At 46.2% G+C, this 14,222-nt stretch overlaps 1 protein-coding gene across 2 annotated transcripts in view; it reads left to right on the top strand.

Annotated features, from left to right (window-relative positions):
- Nucleotides 1-477: 477 nt before the first annotated feature.
- The window catches only part of LOC130188302 (microtubule-associated serine/threonine-protein kinase 1-like), a 50,209-nt gene continuing 36,464 nt past the window's right edge, over nt 478-14,222 (top strand). Inside the window, exons 1-2 of one of the 2 annotated variants that reach the window (XM_056406585.1) lie at nt 478-1,316; nt 12,078-12,106. In XM_056406585.1, the coding sequence (XP_056262560.1) occupies nt 1,278-1,316; nt 12,078-12,106 (68 nt within the window). In that variant the 5' untranslated portion in view covers nt 478-1,277. Of the gene's footprint in view, nt 1,317-12,074; nt 12,107-14,222 lie in introns of both variants that reach the window. The other variant, XM_056406584.1, reaches the window with a different exon arrangement.

The raw sequence follows: 14,222 nt of genomic DNA, 5'->3' as shown, positions 1-14,222 counted from the left end.
CTTTTGCTCACATGCTCAACATCTGCATTACACCGTGAGCCTTTTAGGCGTGTAGCGTTAGCTTCAGCCCAAGTCCGACCCCTCAACGAGACCCTAAAGGTCATTAAATGAGCACAGATACCGGCGGTGGGCTGCAGCCCCCCCCCCCTCTGCGGGATCACCGTGTACCCGGTGTCGCTCTCCGCGGTGCTGAACGTGTCTCCAACCGGCTTCCGTACAAACGTTCACAATATCAAAAATGGAAATAAAAATGTATTTCAAAAAAGCTTTAATGCCCTATATGGGAGCTAGTAACAGGATATAAAAGCGGCAATATTATTTGAGATAAAAAGAAGGAGAGGAACACTCAGGGGGGAGGAGGAGAAGGAGGGGAGGGGGAGGGGCGAGAGGGAATCCCAGGAAGAGGTGGGGGGGGGGTTACAAATATCGCGTTGCTGCGGTCGCCCGGTCCAGTCCTCCAGACCCAGAGACGTGAAAGGCGGACGAGCGGCGGACGCGTGAACGAGACGCGGGACGGAGGGTTCGAGCTGGCGTGCTGTTTCCGCGGCGCGAGGGAGGGACGCGCTGTCCTCGCGCTTCCCGGTGACGCTCACGGGAGCAGACGATCGGGCTCGCGGACGCAGCAACAACTACGCGGCGCCACGCGCACACGCATCACGGTGTCAAGATGATTGCCCCCGTTGTATTTTGTTGTTGTTTTGTTTCTTGAGCTCTTTTTTAAACATTTTTAACACGTTAGTCTTTTCGTGGAGGCGAACGCGCGCGTGAAGGTGGCTCGCGTTTTTGTTGTCTTTTTCTTCTTTCGGGACAGTCTCGCGCAGCAAACAGAATAACTTGGCTCGCCCGACGTGCTTTGGTCCGCTCGGGCCTCCCCGGTCGCACCCGGTCTCCGGTTGCCCTCTGTGCAAAATATCAAGGATGCTCCGAGAGGGAGCGCGGACCACCGGGACGGCCGCGTGACCCGCACCCCGCGGGACGCGCAGGACACGGTGCACTCGCGGGGCGGAGAGCATCGGCACCAGCCGGAATGGGACTGATTGACACCCGTGTGTTTACCTGGGCTTTTTCGACGTGACACTGCGTGTGTGTGTGTGTGTGTGCGCGCGCCTCTCTGGTCTCCCGAGTGATCCACGACGCTGCAGCTGCTGCTGTGCGGTTCGGGTGTGAGCCGGTGGATGCCGCAGCCCTGCCGGGTTGGAACGCATCTTAAAAGCGAGGCTGCGTGGAGGGGGGGGGGGTGATATCGAGGGGAACCCCCCGCCGCGACTCGTCCCGCCATGGATGACTCTGGGATAATCCGGCGCCGCAGGCTGCAGGTGAGCTTGGTTGAGGCGTGGACGTCGTCATCCTGTGACGTATCTCTTTCTACACCAGCAAAATAATGTTCCTATTGTGTCCAGCCACGAGACGCCATGACAAACACGCACAGAGTCCACTGGCTGAATTATTGCACGTGCAAGTTATACTGTGATGTCCATATGTCAACCCAAGTCTGACCTATATCAATACACACGCAGGCCTCGTGCAGTGTATGCCATGACAGTCATTATATCATATTTTGCAGTTATTTCCACGATTGATTAATTGGTTTTCGGCATGGATTTTTATTTGGTCAGGAAAACATCATCAAATGTTAAAAGTGACCAGGCGATGATGTCATCAAAAAGCTTTTCTTCGTTGGGCCAAACAGTCCAAACCCAAAACATATTCACTTTGCTGCGAAAACGACTGGAGCGGATACATGTTCTGCATTTATTGCCCTTTGTTGGTTGCTAATAGATTAAATATTTCCGAAACAATTGCAGTGTGCCGGCAGAATCGCCCCCAAACACACTGCTGGTCTTCTCTGGTGTGTGTGTGTGTGTGTGTGGGGGGGGGGGGGGGGGGGGGTCACGCAGTGCGTCAGGTGGCGTGTATCTCGCAACAAAAGTGGCACAATAGTTGTGTTGTTATTCACCTCCCCCTGATATCACCACAAAGCTCACTTTAGGATCATTTTCCATCAGGTCGCGCTGACGCACTCGTCTCCTTTACAAAATGCTGGTAATGAGTCGTTACTCGTGCGTATACACGCACGGCGCGTGAGAACCTCTACACTCACCCATTATGAAGCAGCCTGCCTAACCACGGGTCATACACTCTCCCCCCCCCCCCCCCCCCCACAAAAAAACCCCTCCATCTTTGTGTGAATCAATGGAGTGAACTGAGTGGGGATGAGCAGCCTGCAGGCCGGGGCGGAGAGAGCAGCCCGGCCTGCATTTGTGTCTGTGTGTGTGTGTGTGTGTGTGTGTCTGTGTTTATTTTCTTGAACAATGCTGTAAAAAAAAGGAAGAATTGTTAGCGAGTCCTCTCAGTTGCAGCTCTGAGCTGCTCGGAGGTCAAATTGACAACCCCATTACTGTAAAGAGAGAGAGAGAGGGGGAGAGAGAGAGATTGTGTGTGTGTGTGTGTGTGAAGGAATCAAGGGCGGATTAGCAGTGAAGTGTGCAGCTCACTGCTCTGCCGCTGTGATGTATGACAGGAGATGCGAGGGAATTAATCATGGAGAGTCAGACTCGATTTACATCTCGGGCTGAATGATTTGGTGAATGTCTGTGTGTGTGTGTGTGTGTGTGTGTGTCGATAGAATGTGAGTGTTGACGTGTGATTGGCTCTGTGTGTCCCGCTCAAAGGCCTGGTTGTCACTCCCCTGGGCCTCATCATCCCAACCGTCTCTCTCTGACACAAAAACACACACAATCATTCTCTCAGCACCATATGGTGACAGCCCCCCCGCTCCCTTGCCGTTGGGGTCGGGGTCACACCTATGATGCATTGCTTCAACTTCACTAATGTGGAATGAGCCTCTCTGTGCCCGCTGCATTCGGCTCGCTGCCACACAAAGCACTTTAGAAAAGACGATGATGTCATTCGTCTAGCCATCTATATGTAAATACACACTTTTTGTCCAAGAAGATGATAAACTATGATGATTATGCTGCTATTGTGTTCTTATTTATAAAGAGTATCGGTGAGTGTTTGGACATATTAGTAGAAACCGTGTCTCTAAGCTTCAGTCTGTCCTATTTAAAAACATGGAGAAGGACCCCGTTGTGTTTGGGTTCCACACGGACAGTGGAAGCTAGTTAGCCTAGCATTTGTACACATTTTAACGCAGCGTTGCTCTTTGTTCGGTTTAACTTGAACACTCCCTCAGTGTCGTGTCTGATCCACGGTAGACAAAGGGGCGGGTCTAGCCAGCATAAGCTGTCTTTCTCTCTCTCTTGGGCCCAGATGTGGTCACGGCTAATGACCAGAAGCTCACAGAAATCTAGTTCTGTGAGCGGGAAACTGCACGTTACCCGTTATTTTAATTAAATCACAGTAGCGTACGGAGTAGGGAACGGAGTAGGGAACGGAGTAGCGTACGGAGTAGGGAACGGAGTAGGGAACAGTCGCGCATGGAGTAGCGTACGGGAGTAGAGTACTGAGTAGCATAGCGTACGAGAGTAGCGTACGAGAGTAACGTACGAGAGTAACGTACGAGAGTAGCGTGCAGAAACGCATGGCGTGCGAGTAACGTACGAGAGTAACGTACGAGAGTAACGTACGAGAGTAGCGTACGAGAGTAACGTACGAGAGTAACGTACGAGAGTAAGGTACGAGAGTAGCGTACGAGAGTAAGGTACGAGAGTAGCACACTCTCACTAGCACCCCCCCCCCCCCCCCCGTAGGTGGACATCACAAAAGCTGACGCTACATATGGGGGAGTACCAAACAACATCTCCCGGTACTCACCTGAGTAACTCACTGAAAAAGTGATGTGCACCCCTGCCAATAGTGTAGCGTACCGAGTAGTGTAGAGTAGAGTAATGTTAAAATGGTAAAAATCAAGATTGGCCTCATCAACTCTTCAACGTCGGCCCACTACCGAGCTGACTAACTGTCTAACAAGGATTTTGGATCACACAGAAATACCAGACCAAAATGCCACAACCCCCACAGCTGCAATTCTAAGTACCATTTTAATCAGACACAAGTTAAAACAAACAAAACATTTAGATTTTCAGCAGAAAATAAAGACATTTTTATTGTCGTTCTAGAGGCTTTGCCGTTTCCTCGTCAGTCATTGTTCTTACAGGCCTGACGTTCGCATGATACAATATAAAAGGAGATAAATGGTGGCACAAACAGAAGCACCGGGCCATCAACTTGTGCATGACACTCATCTGCCTCGTTCCCTCCGTCCATCTGTCAAACCCAAATCACTGAGTCAGCCCGTCACGTGCTGGAGACGAGGGCCGGCCCCGCCTCTCGGCAGCTTGATGGATCCCCGTTGTCGCTCTCCGGGTTCTTCGCCCCACCATTTCTCTTCTGTGACCGACTCACTTAATGATTGGACTGGCCGGCCCATCCCGACATGTCTGTGGGCCTTTTATTCCTTTTTTTTCTTCTTTTAGTGCGAGAAAGATGCCTTGAAGGACACAACAGCCACGAGCCTTTTTGTAGGTTCGCCATATTGCAGGAAAACATCAAGCAGGAGACGGCATCACATTTAATTCTCCGTTTACTGCGTCATTTAGCCCTTGGCTCACTGAAGGGATGGATGGGTTACTTTACTTTTCAGAATGGCTGAAAAATAGCATCCCAGATGAATCATATTACATTTGAATGGTTTAACTAAAAGAAAAAGAAGTACGAAATTAATAAAAAATGCCGATGAGATTCATGAAAATGAAATATTTCAACATCCTTCTCATTTCTTGTCACTCCGGGCCTAAAGGTTGAGTGTATTAACAAATGACTCATCTGGAGTGACTCAACACGAAGCAACCATAAACACACACACACACGCATATCATACGAGTGCTGCACTCAAACCATTAACGAGGCTATTTGTTGTCAAAGAGAAGCCGCTTTGAAAGGAAGAGGCCGTCTGCAGGTTCATCACAAAAGAAAAGCCCAATCTCCGTCTGTAGTAATCCTGAAGTGGATTCCCCCGAGATGACGAAGCAAAACCTGGATGTGATTACATTTAAAAAAAGAGCTTCCTATCAAAGACGGGAGCAAATATAGCGCGGACCTGTTTGTCTTTCTGATCTGTGATTGGGGGGCATGTCATGATGTCATGATGTCATGTGTGTGACGGGGCCTCCCGTCTGTCGTCAGTCGCCCTTCACCAACTCCCAGACTCCATCGCCGGGACGCCGGGGGAGAGAGCTCGAAACGCGCAGCCGACAATCTTTTACACGAGCGCTAGGATTCTGACACGCTAATTACGCCCGAAGATAATAAATTGAGCCGCAGAGAATTTCCGGCGCGGATGATCGTTCCTCGGCGACGCATCGTTTATTCTTCGCTCCGAGACTAACCGCCGGTCGGGAAGCGGACCGGTTGGCCGATGTGCCGCCGGTCTCCAATGACAAACGTCTGAGATTGGACCGGGGACATGAGCTCTCTCTTCCTCTCACCTTTTGGCAAATGAAAGTGGAATTGGGGATTATCAGAATACATTCAGAGAGGCGGTGTGTGATGCTGATTCGTGAGAGTTCGAACAAAGTGAGTGTGACACAGGACTTTGAATGGAATCTCTGCTGGGTTAATAGAGGCCGTGTCACCTGAGGACTGATTGATGAAGCGACCAGTCCAAGGGAAGACGGAGGCATTATATTCATTGTGCCTATGTTTATTATTTCATGCACCAGTGGACAGCTGTTTATTGTGCCGACTGGCTCCTTTTTTATTGTCTAGGCATGCCTTGGAGACAGACAGCGAGCAGATGTTCACAGACTCCGATATAAGATGTATAGCAGTCGGCTGAGCTCCACCAATTCAATTCAATTCAATTCAATTCAATTCAATTCAATTCAGTTTATTTGTATAGCCCAATTTCACAAATTACAAATTTGTCTCGGAGTGCTTTACAATCTGTACACATAGACATCCCTGCCCCAAAACCTCACATCGGACCAGGAAAAACTCCCAAATAACCCTTCAGGGGGAAAAAAAGGGAAGAAACCTGGAGGAGAGCAACAGAGGAGGATCCCTCTCCAGGATGGACAGATGCAATAGATGTAATGTGTACAGAAGGACAGATTTAGAGTTAAAATACATTCAATGAATATGACAGAGTGTATGAATAGTTCATAGTAGGCATATTCCACGATGGAGACCTCCACGATCCATCAGGCAGATGGCGGTGGGGAGGAGGAGTGGGCGGAGTCTCAACAGTAGGCGGAGTCTCAACAGGACAGTGGCGTAGTCAGGAGCAGGAATTCCACGACCCAGACCTCAATGATCCATCAGGCAGATGGGATCTATGTCGTCTCATAGGGTCCGATGACCCCATGAGACGTGAAGTCAAAAGGACTCCGGGGAGAAAGCAGAGTTAGTAACGTGTGATTGAGAGATGAAAATTCATCCTTAAGGAGAGAAAAAGAGGAGATAGGTACTCAGTGCATCCTAAAACGTCCCCGGCAGCTATAAGCCTATAGCAGCATATCAAGGGCTGGACCAGGTGAACCTGATTCAGCCCTAACTATAAGCTCTGTCAAAGAGGAAGGTCTTAAGTCTACTCTTAAACGAGGTGACTGTGTCTGCCTCCCGGACTGAAATTGGAAGCTGGTTCCATAAAAGAGGAGCTTGATAACTAAAGGCTCTGGCTCCCATTCTACTTTTTAAGACTCTAGGAACTACAAGTAGTCCCGCATTTAGTGAGCGTAGCTCTCTAGTGGGCAATATGGTACTACAAGCTCCTTAAGATATGATGGTGCATCACCAATCAAGGCTTTGTACGTTAAGAGAAGAATTTTAAAAGTGATTCTTGATTTTACTGGGAGCCAGTGCAGAGCAGCTAGTGCAGGAGTGATGTGATCTCTTTTCTTAGTTTTAGTGAGAACACGAGCTGCAGCATTCTGGATCAACTGGAGGGACCTAAGAGACTTATTAGAGCAGCCTGATAATAAGGAGTTGCAGTAATCCAGTCTCAAGTAACGAACGTGAACCAATTTTTCTGCATCTTTTGAGACAAGATGTGCCTGATTTTTGAAATATTACGTAGATGAAAGAATGCAGTCCTTGAGATTTGCTTTATGTGGGAGTTAAAGGACAAGTCCCGATCAAAGATAACGCCAAGATTCTTTACAGTGGTGTTGGATGCCAGGGCAATGCCGTCTACAGAATCCACATCACCAGATAATTGATCTCTGAGGTGCTCAGGGCCGATTAAAATTACTTCGGTTTTGTCTGAGTTTAACATCAAGAAATTGCAGGTCATCCATGTTTTTATGTCTTTAAGACATGCTTGAATTTTACCGAGTTGGTTGCTCTCCTCTGGTTTTATCGATAAATATAGTTGAGTATCATCTGCATAACAATGAAAGTTTATGGAGTGTTTCCAATGGCTTCCAAGCAGAGGTCCTCAAACCTTTTGTGACTTTAGGTCCACTTCTCGATTCATAAAAAACTACTCCTGGACCACCTTCCCCAAATAAATGAAAAAAGGAAAGTAAAAAAACATGATACAAAAAAGGTGAAAAAACAAGCTGGGCTGTAGATATGTGTAGCGCCGCTTCCCCTCCTGACATTATGAATCCACATTTAATGCATTCAGGGTCATATTTCTTCCCCACGCACATTCTGGGGATTTTACCGGCACAGAGTTTTTGTTCAAAACGATCTATTTGCATCCAGAGGGAAAAGTTAGCTAGCTAACGGCGGTAAGACACGTGGTGTGTGTGGTGACTGTCAGGTAACATTTAGAATTTTAATTCTACATTTGTTCTTGAGCACATTTTAGATTAGATTAGATTAAAAGTGTAAATATTGTACAAAAACGTAAATATTGTAGACATTTTGCATGTGTAATCTTATGTTAAATAGCCTCTTGGCTAACTCTGGCACATTTACAGAGATGTTTTTATTCATGTGCACTGTCCCTTATTAAAATAAACCAAAATTAAAGATATATAAATAAGCACAAATTGTATTTTATAATAGAATCTGACCATTTGGAAGGAGCTCCATTAGATGTCATTCTGAGGCCCGAGATTAGCTGTTTTAATGCACTAAGATTGTCTTTTTGTACTTCATGGACAATTTTTTGCAAAACACTCAACTTCAACACTTCCTGAAGACATACTAGATGCATGCCTAAATACTCTATGTATGGTTTTAGCCATTTTGATTGTTAATACAGTACATGAATGTTATTATACCGAATATAATGGCAACGTTTCCAATAGCTGTGAAGACATTTCACTCAAAACCACAAACGTCAACCTCACGGTGGCGCTAGAGAGGAAAGTCAGGTGATCACAAAGTCACTAGATTCTCCACCTCAACGGTTTCCATAAAGCGTAACGATGGCGGTATCTGTAATAGTAGTTGAGATGTGTCTGTCTGTGTTGGACCCACCAACAAACCGACATTACCATTGCTAAAAAAAAATGTTTTTCCAATTAAGTTAATTGATTTGCAATACTGAAGTATAAGTTGAAGGGATTGCAATATTTTATATTCAATACATTTGATTGAGACTTTTGGAGCCACGGTCCTGACGCTGTCGAGTGGGTTTTAAAATAACATTTGATTTTGCCCCTGTGTACATTTTATCATGAAATGCACACATGAAAATTTCATTTTGTGTTTCCACTGCAGCTGCTCTGTGATACTGATGAAGGGCTCGTTTGAACGCCCTCCTCATCAGTAGCTCAGGAGATTTTTTTCCACGAGGCCTCTCGTCATCTTCCCCTCGGCTCAGGGTCAATTAGCCTGATCAATGAAGGACAAAGCGAGGAGGGATCAATGGGTTGAATATTCAGTCGTCCTTGTAAGGAGGGATTTGTCTCCGTTAACAACCTAAACCCTGGAGACAAGCAGTGGAATCGCAGTGTGACCGGCTTATGAAGATTACTGTTTTTCTATCTTTCTTACCCGGGGGAGTGTTTTCCACCGTTATCTTTCCTCACGACTCTGAGTGTCATCCGCACCTCATGGATGGTGACTGACAACAATAAAAAACACATTGCTTTGTTAGCTTTGTCCTTGTAACACAGAGCGTTCAGGCCGCCACACTGTAATACATATGTTGTGCTTCAGTGGAGACCAGTAGCAGCACATACATGCTAACACACACACACACACACACACACACAGACACACATCGCTATCTGAAGGTTAACCTCATAATCGCATTGACTGCGGTTGGTGGTCGATGCGACGCTAACGGGCACCGTGACAACGTTACCCTGCGTGTGACAGGAGAAGGTGTGAGGCGGCTAATGCATTAACAGCATCTGCGCAGCATTTAGCATTTCTACCACACACACACACACACACACACACACGCACACGCACACACACACATGCTCACATGTGCACACAAACACTCATGGAGCTGGAGGCAAGAATACTTAAGCTCAAGGGGAGGGCTGTGGGCATAATTCATCTCTCTCTCTCTCTCTCTCTCTCTCTCTATCTGCTCCACCCTTGTTTACACCCTCTGCCCCCTCCCTACCTCCGTCCATCGCCCAGGCTATGCTGCCGGCATGAGATCTGGCTCCGCTCAAACTCTGTTTCCATCTCGGTGCAGCGAGTGTCAGCTGCTCAATGTACTCCGTCCATCTGGACTCGCGATTTGGGAGGATAGAAAAGAGAGAGAGGGCGGTGTCCCGCCTCAAATGGTAGAAAATGGTAGAAACTAACAGCCTTCATTGGTTTTAAAAAATGTAATCCAAGTATGTTGTGTAAATGCAGTTTGCATTTTTACCAGCTGGGAAACTTCTTCACCCCGGGCCTCCAAGGGCCCCGGGTTCTGACCCCCCAATAAGCCCCCCCCATTGGTCAATGAAATGAAGGAACACCACTGTTCATGTAGCTTCAGTGTCTGGCATAGAAGGGCTCACGTTAGTTATGTTAGCTCCACAGGTGTTTTTGTAACCTAATGTTTTAAAGACTCATACCTCTTTCCAACCTCTCAGTAACGAGTGTCACTAGTAAACAACAACTAACCGTGACTAGCTTGAAATACACAAAACCAGGCCGACAAGGAGGACCGTCTGATTTCATCCTCTGCATCTAGTTAGCTAACGTTAAGTTCTTAGAGGGGTTAATGTTTGTATCTCTGTCTTTTGAATGTATCCAGCTTTCTGGGTTTCAATCAAACGCCCTCTTGAAGGGGTTTAGGCGAACATAACGCTATCACAGACAACGCTATCAACACAATGCTATTGCAGACAATGCTATCACAGAGAACGCTATCAACACAACGCTATTGCAGACAACGCTATCGCAGACAACGCTATCAACACAACGCTATCGCAGACAACGCTATCAACACAATGCTATTGCAGACAACGCTATCAACACAATGCTATCGCAGACAACGCTATCAACACAATGCTATCGCAGACAACGCTATCAACACAACACTATCGCAGACAACGCTATCAACACAACGCTATCACAGACAACGCTATCACAGACAACGCTATCAACACAATGCTATCGCAGACAACGCTATCAACACAATGCTATCGCAGACAACGCTATCAACACAATGCTATTGCAGACAACGCTATCAACACAATGCTATCGCAGACAACGCTATCAACACAATGCTATTGCAGACAACGCTATCAACACAACGCTATCACAGACAACGCTATCACAGACAACGCTATCAACACAATGCTATCGCAGACAACGCTATCAACACAATGCTATTGCAGACAACGCTATCAACACAATGCTATCGCAGACAACGCTATCAACACAACACTATCGCAGACAACGCTATCAACACAATGCTATCGCAGACAACGCTATCAACACAATGCTATCGCAGACAACGCTATCAACACAACGCTATCGCAGACAACGCTATCACAGACAACGCTATCAACACAATGCTATCACAGACAACGCTATCAACACAACACTATCGCAGACAACGCTATCAACACAATGCTATCGCAGACAACGCTATCAACACAACACTATCGCAGACAACGCTATCAACACAATGCTATCGCAGACAACGCTATCAACACAACGCTATCACAGACAACGCTATCACAGACAACGCTATCAACACAATGCTATCGCAGACAACGCTATCAACACAACGCTATCACAGACAACGCTATCACAGACAACGCTATCAACACAACGCTATCACAGACAACGCTATCACAGACAACGCTATCAACACAATGCTATCAACACAATGCTATCGCAGACAACGCTATCAACACAATGCTATTGCAGACAATGCTATCGCAGACAACGCTATCAGAGACAACGCTATCAGAGACAACGCTATCACGTTGGCAGATTTATTTCACCAATAACTACTTTTTCTTTCTCCACCTGATAAATTATTTATTCCTTCTTTCGTTTTTCTTTTGGCAAATCCCAACATCCTGTTTCATGAAAAAACCTCCAAATTTAGAAGGAAAATGCTTATTATTACTTACTAATAGTAGCTATTACTTATTTTAATGTGCTGTACTGTAGCTTCACATTGTGTGTATTTTGTGTTCTTCTTACCACATGAACTGTTGTCGTGTGTCTTATCCTGTACTCTTCGTTATGGTAATATGTTTTTTATGGTTCAGTGCATCAAAAGGCGACATTTATGTTTTAACTAGGGCTGTGAAACGATTAAAATTTGTAATCAGGTTAATCACAGGTTTCTGTGGATTAATCATGACATGCAAGTGACTTTTTTTTGTCCCGATGTGCGCGCACACGCCGGTATCCAAGCTCTGCGGCGCGCGAGACGGAGATCGGAGTCGTGTTAACGCGACACGTAGAGACAGAATGACATGCTGCTGGAGAGACGACCAACAACAGACGGATTGGAAGCTCATTCTGCGCATGCGTAAAAAAAAAAAAAAAACTAGTTAAACCTGTAATTTAATTATCTGAGCTAACGCGTTATTTTTCACAGCACTAGTTTTAACTGTACATAGTCCCTTTTAAATAAAGATGATAATAATACGAAATAATGATTAAATGGCATGTTTGATTTTTTTATTTTTTTTTATTCGGTACCTGATCTCCCTCTTCTTTTCTTCTCGTCTTTCTTCCAGAAGGATTTGCCTCTGCCTCGCAAGAACAGCAGGTGAGTGTTACCCTCGTTCACCCCTCCCCCCGTCTCTCGGGTGGAGGAGGAGGAAAAAAACAATCACACCAAGGGACGCTGCTGATCATGATTTACATGTTGTGCTTTGAAGCGCTCTGAGGAGGCTTCAGCGGTGCTTGTGGTGTGAAGTGTGTCGTCCTCGTGTGAATGAGAGAGGGGGGGGGGGGGGTCGGCTGGAGAGATGCTGGGAGTCTGTCGGTGACTTATTAAAGCCGGCCGGGGGCTCTGGAGGCCGTCCGCGGTACTGAAAGCCCTTCTGCCTTTCCCAGTCGCTCAGTTACTCGTCTTTATCTCCCCGCTTCTCTTCTTCTTATCGCCGGGTTATTAATCTGTTTCCATTCCGCTCTCGTTTCCACCCCGGTGCCTCTTGACTCTGCTCCACATAACCCTGTTTTATAAATCCCCCCCTCTGGCTCCCCTCCGGCTCTGCTTTCTATCTCCCTCTGACACAATGGTTGTCATCAGTGTATTGTCAATCAGCTCCCGTCAACCCACGGGCTAAAGTCTAGAAAAGAAAGTACAAAACCAGACGCACAGCTGAAAAACAAAAACACAATGCAGTGAGACAGTCGATCACACACACAGTCAGTCAAACATACGACCCGCAGGAGACTGGAAGAATTTAAAAGGCTACCACAGAACTTTCACTTGACGCAGAGAAACAGGGAAATATTGTACTTTATTTATTTGTACAACTGTAGTTTGTAGTTACTTTGCAGATTGTGATGTTCTAGTTGTATAGATTAAGAACAGTAAAAATAGTAGTTAATAGTAGCTTCACCTTCATCCGCTACCTTTTCAAATACTGTGGAGCCCTCCATCAGTGATAATAATCCAGTGTATTAACACCGGGGCTGCAAAATGAGCACTGTTGATACTTCAGGTACAACTTTGTGTCAATACTCTTGGTAGTTTTACTTCAATGATCGAAATGATAGATGAAATGACTCGTAGGAATGAACCCACGGAGAACTGTGACGTGACTCTGCAGTTCCCCACGTCAATCAGTGCGTTTACATGATGGTATCATTTGAATCTTGCTTTAGTTGGACTATGCTATCTTTTGGGGGATCAGCTATTATCCCAATATACATGGCAGTGAGTAATTCGAATCATTGGCCGAAAGCATGTCATATCCGATACGATAGGTGGCGCTGTTTTCATTACAACTCGTGGTGACACAGCCATTTCCGCTTGACCTCTTCACCACTACCAACAACAACCAACAACAACAACATCAACATTTCGAGAAATAACCATGAACTTTAGTATGTTCAACTCCTTCAATACATTAAGCATAAATTCTGTCTGCTCTTCGGTCCAGAAATGTGTGGTGGCTCTTGTGTTCTCCACAGCGTTGTTTGTTTTCTCCCGGCAGTGACAACTTATCGTCTCTTTCGACTTCCGGGTCACGACATGGGAGGGAGGGGGAGGAGGGCGGCGGGATCTCAAGCATGCGCAAAGATGCAAAGTCCAGTTCCTAATCCAATTCACCGTTACATGCCGCGATAGTCGAATTATCAACCGGATCTGATCGAGTTATCCAGGGGTGTTAATCGGATCGTAGTCGGACCGCACATAGTCGAACAAAGGTGTTTACATGAAACGGATAATTCGATTTCAGTCCGACTAAGCCAGTTATTCGAATGCATGTAAACACGGTCAGTGTTGTAGTTGAGTCTTACGGCTCTCATCACGGCTGCAGCTCGATCCAGTTAGTCGCATGCTGGTGAACATCTCAGAGTCGCATGCTTCCCTCGTGCGTTGCTGGACACCCAAAACAGATTTAAAATAGAATGAATATTGACCAGGGCAAGTTGTCTAAAGGCAAAATCAATGAATACAAGTTTTAGTAATATTTATAATGTGTTAATTAGTGAACCTTTAGGTGTTAATACATGTCGGAGGATTTTCTTTGGACAGAGCTTTGGACTGTTTCCAGTCTTTATGCTAAGCTAAGCTAACCTGCTTCATATCTAGTGTACGAGCATGAGAGCGGCATCGAAGTGAAGAAGAGATGTTTCATCGTATATGGCCAACAGGTTATTCTGAAGTGAGAACTAACACTACCCATAGCATGTTAATGCTTCTCCTA

Source organism: Pseudoliparis swirei, chromosome 23 (assembly GCF_029220125.1).
Source record: "Pseudoliparis swirei isolate HS2019 ecotype Mariana Trench chromosome 23, NWPU_hadal_v1, whole genome shotgun sequence".
Lineage (NCBI taxonomy): Eukaryota > Metazoa > Chordata > Actinopteri > Perciformes > Liparidae > Pseudoliparis > Pseudoliparis swirei.
The sequence above is the reverse complement of the archived record's forward strand: the minus strand, read 5'-3'. Positions and strand labels throughout refer to the sequence as shown.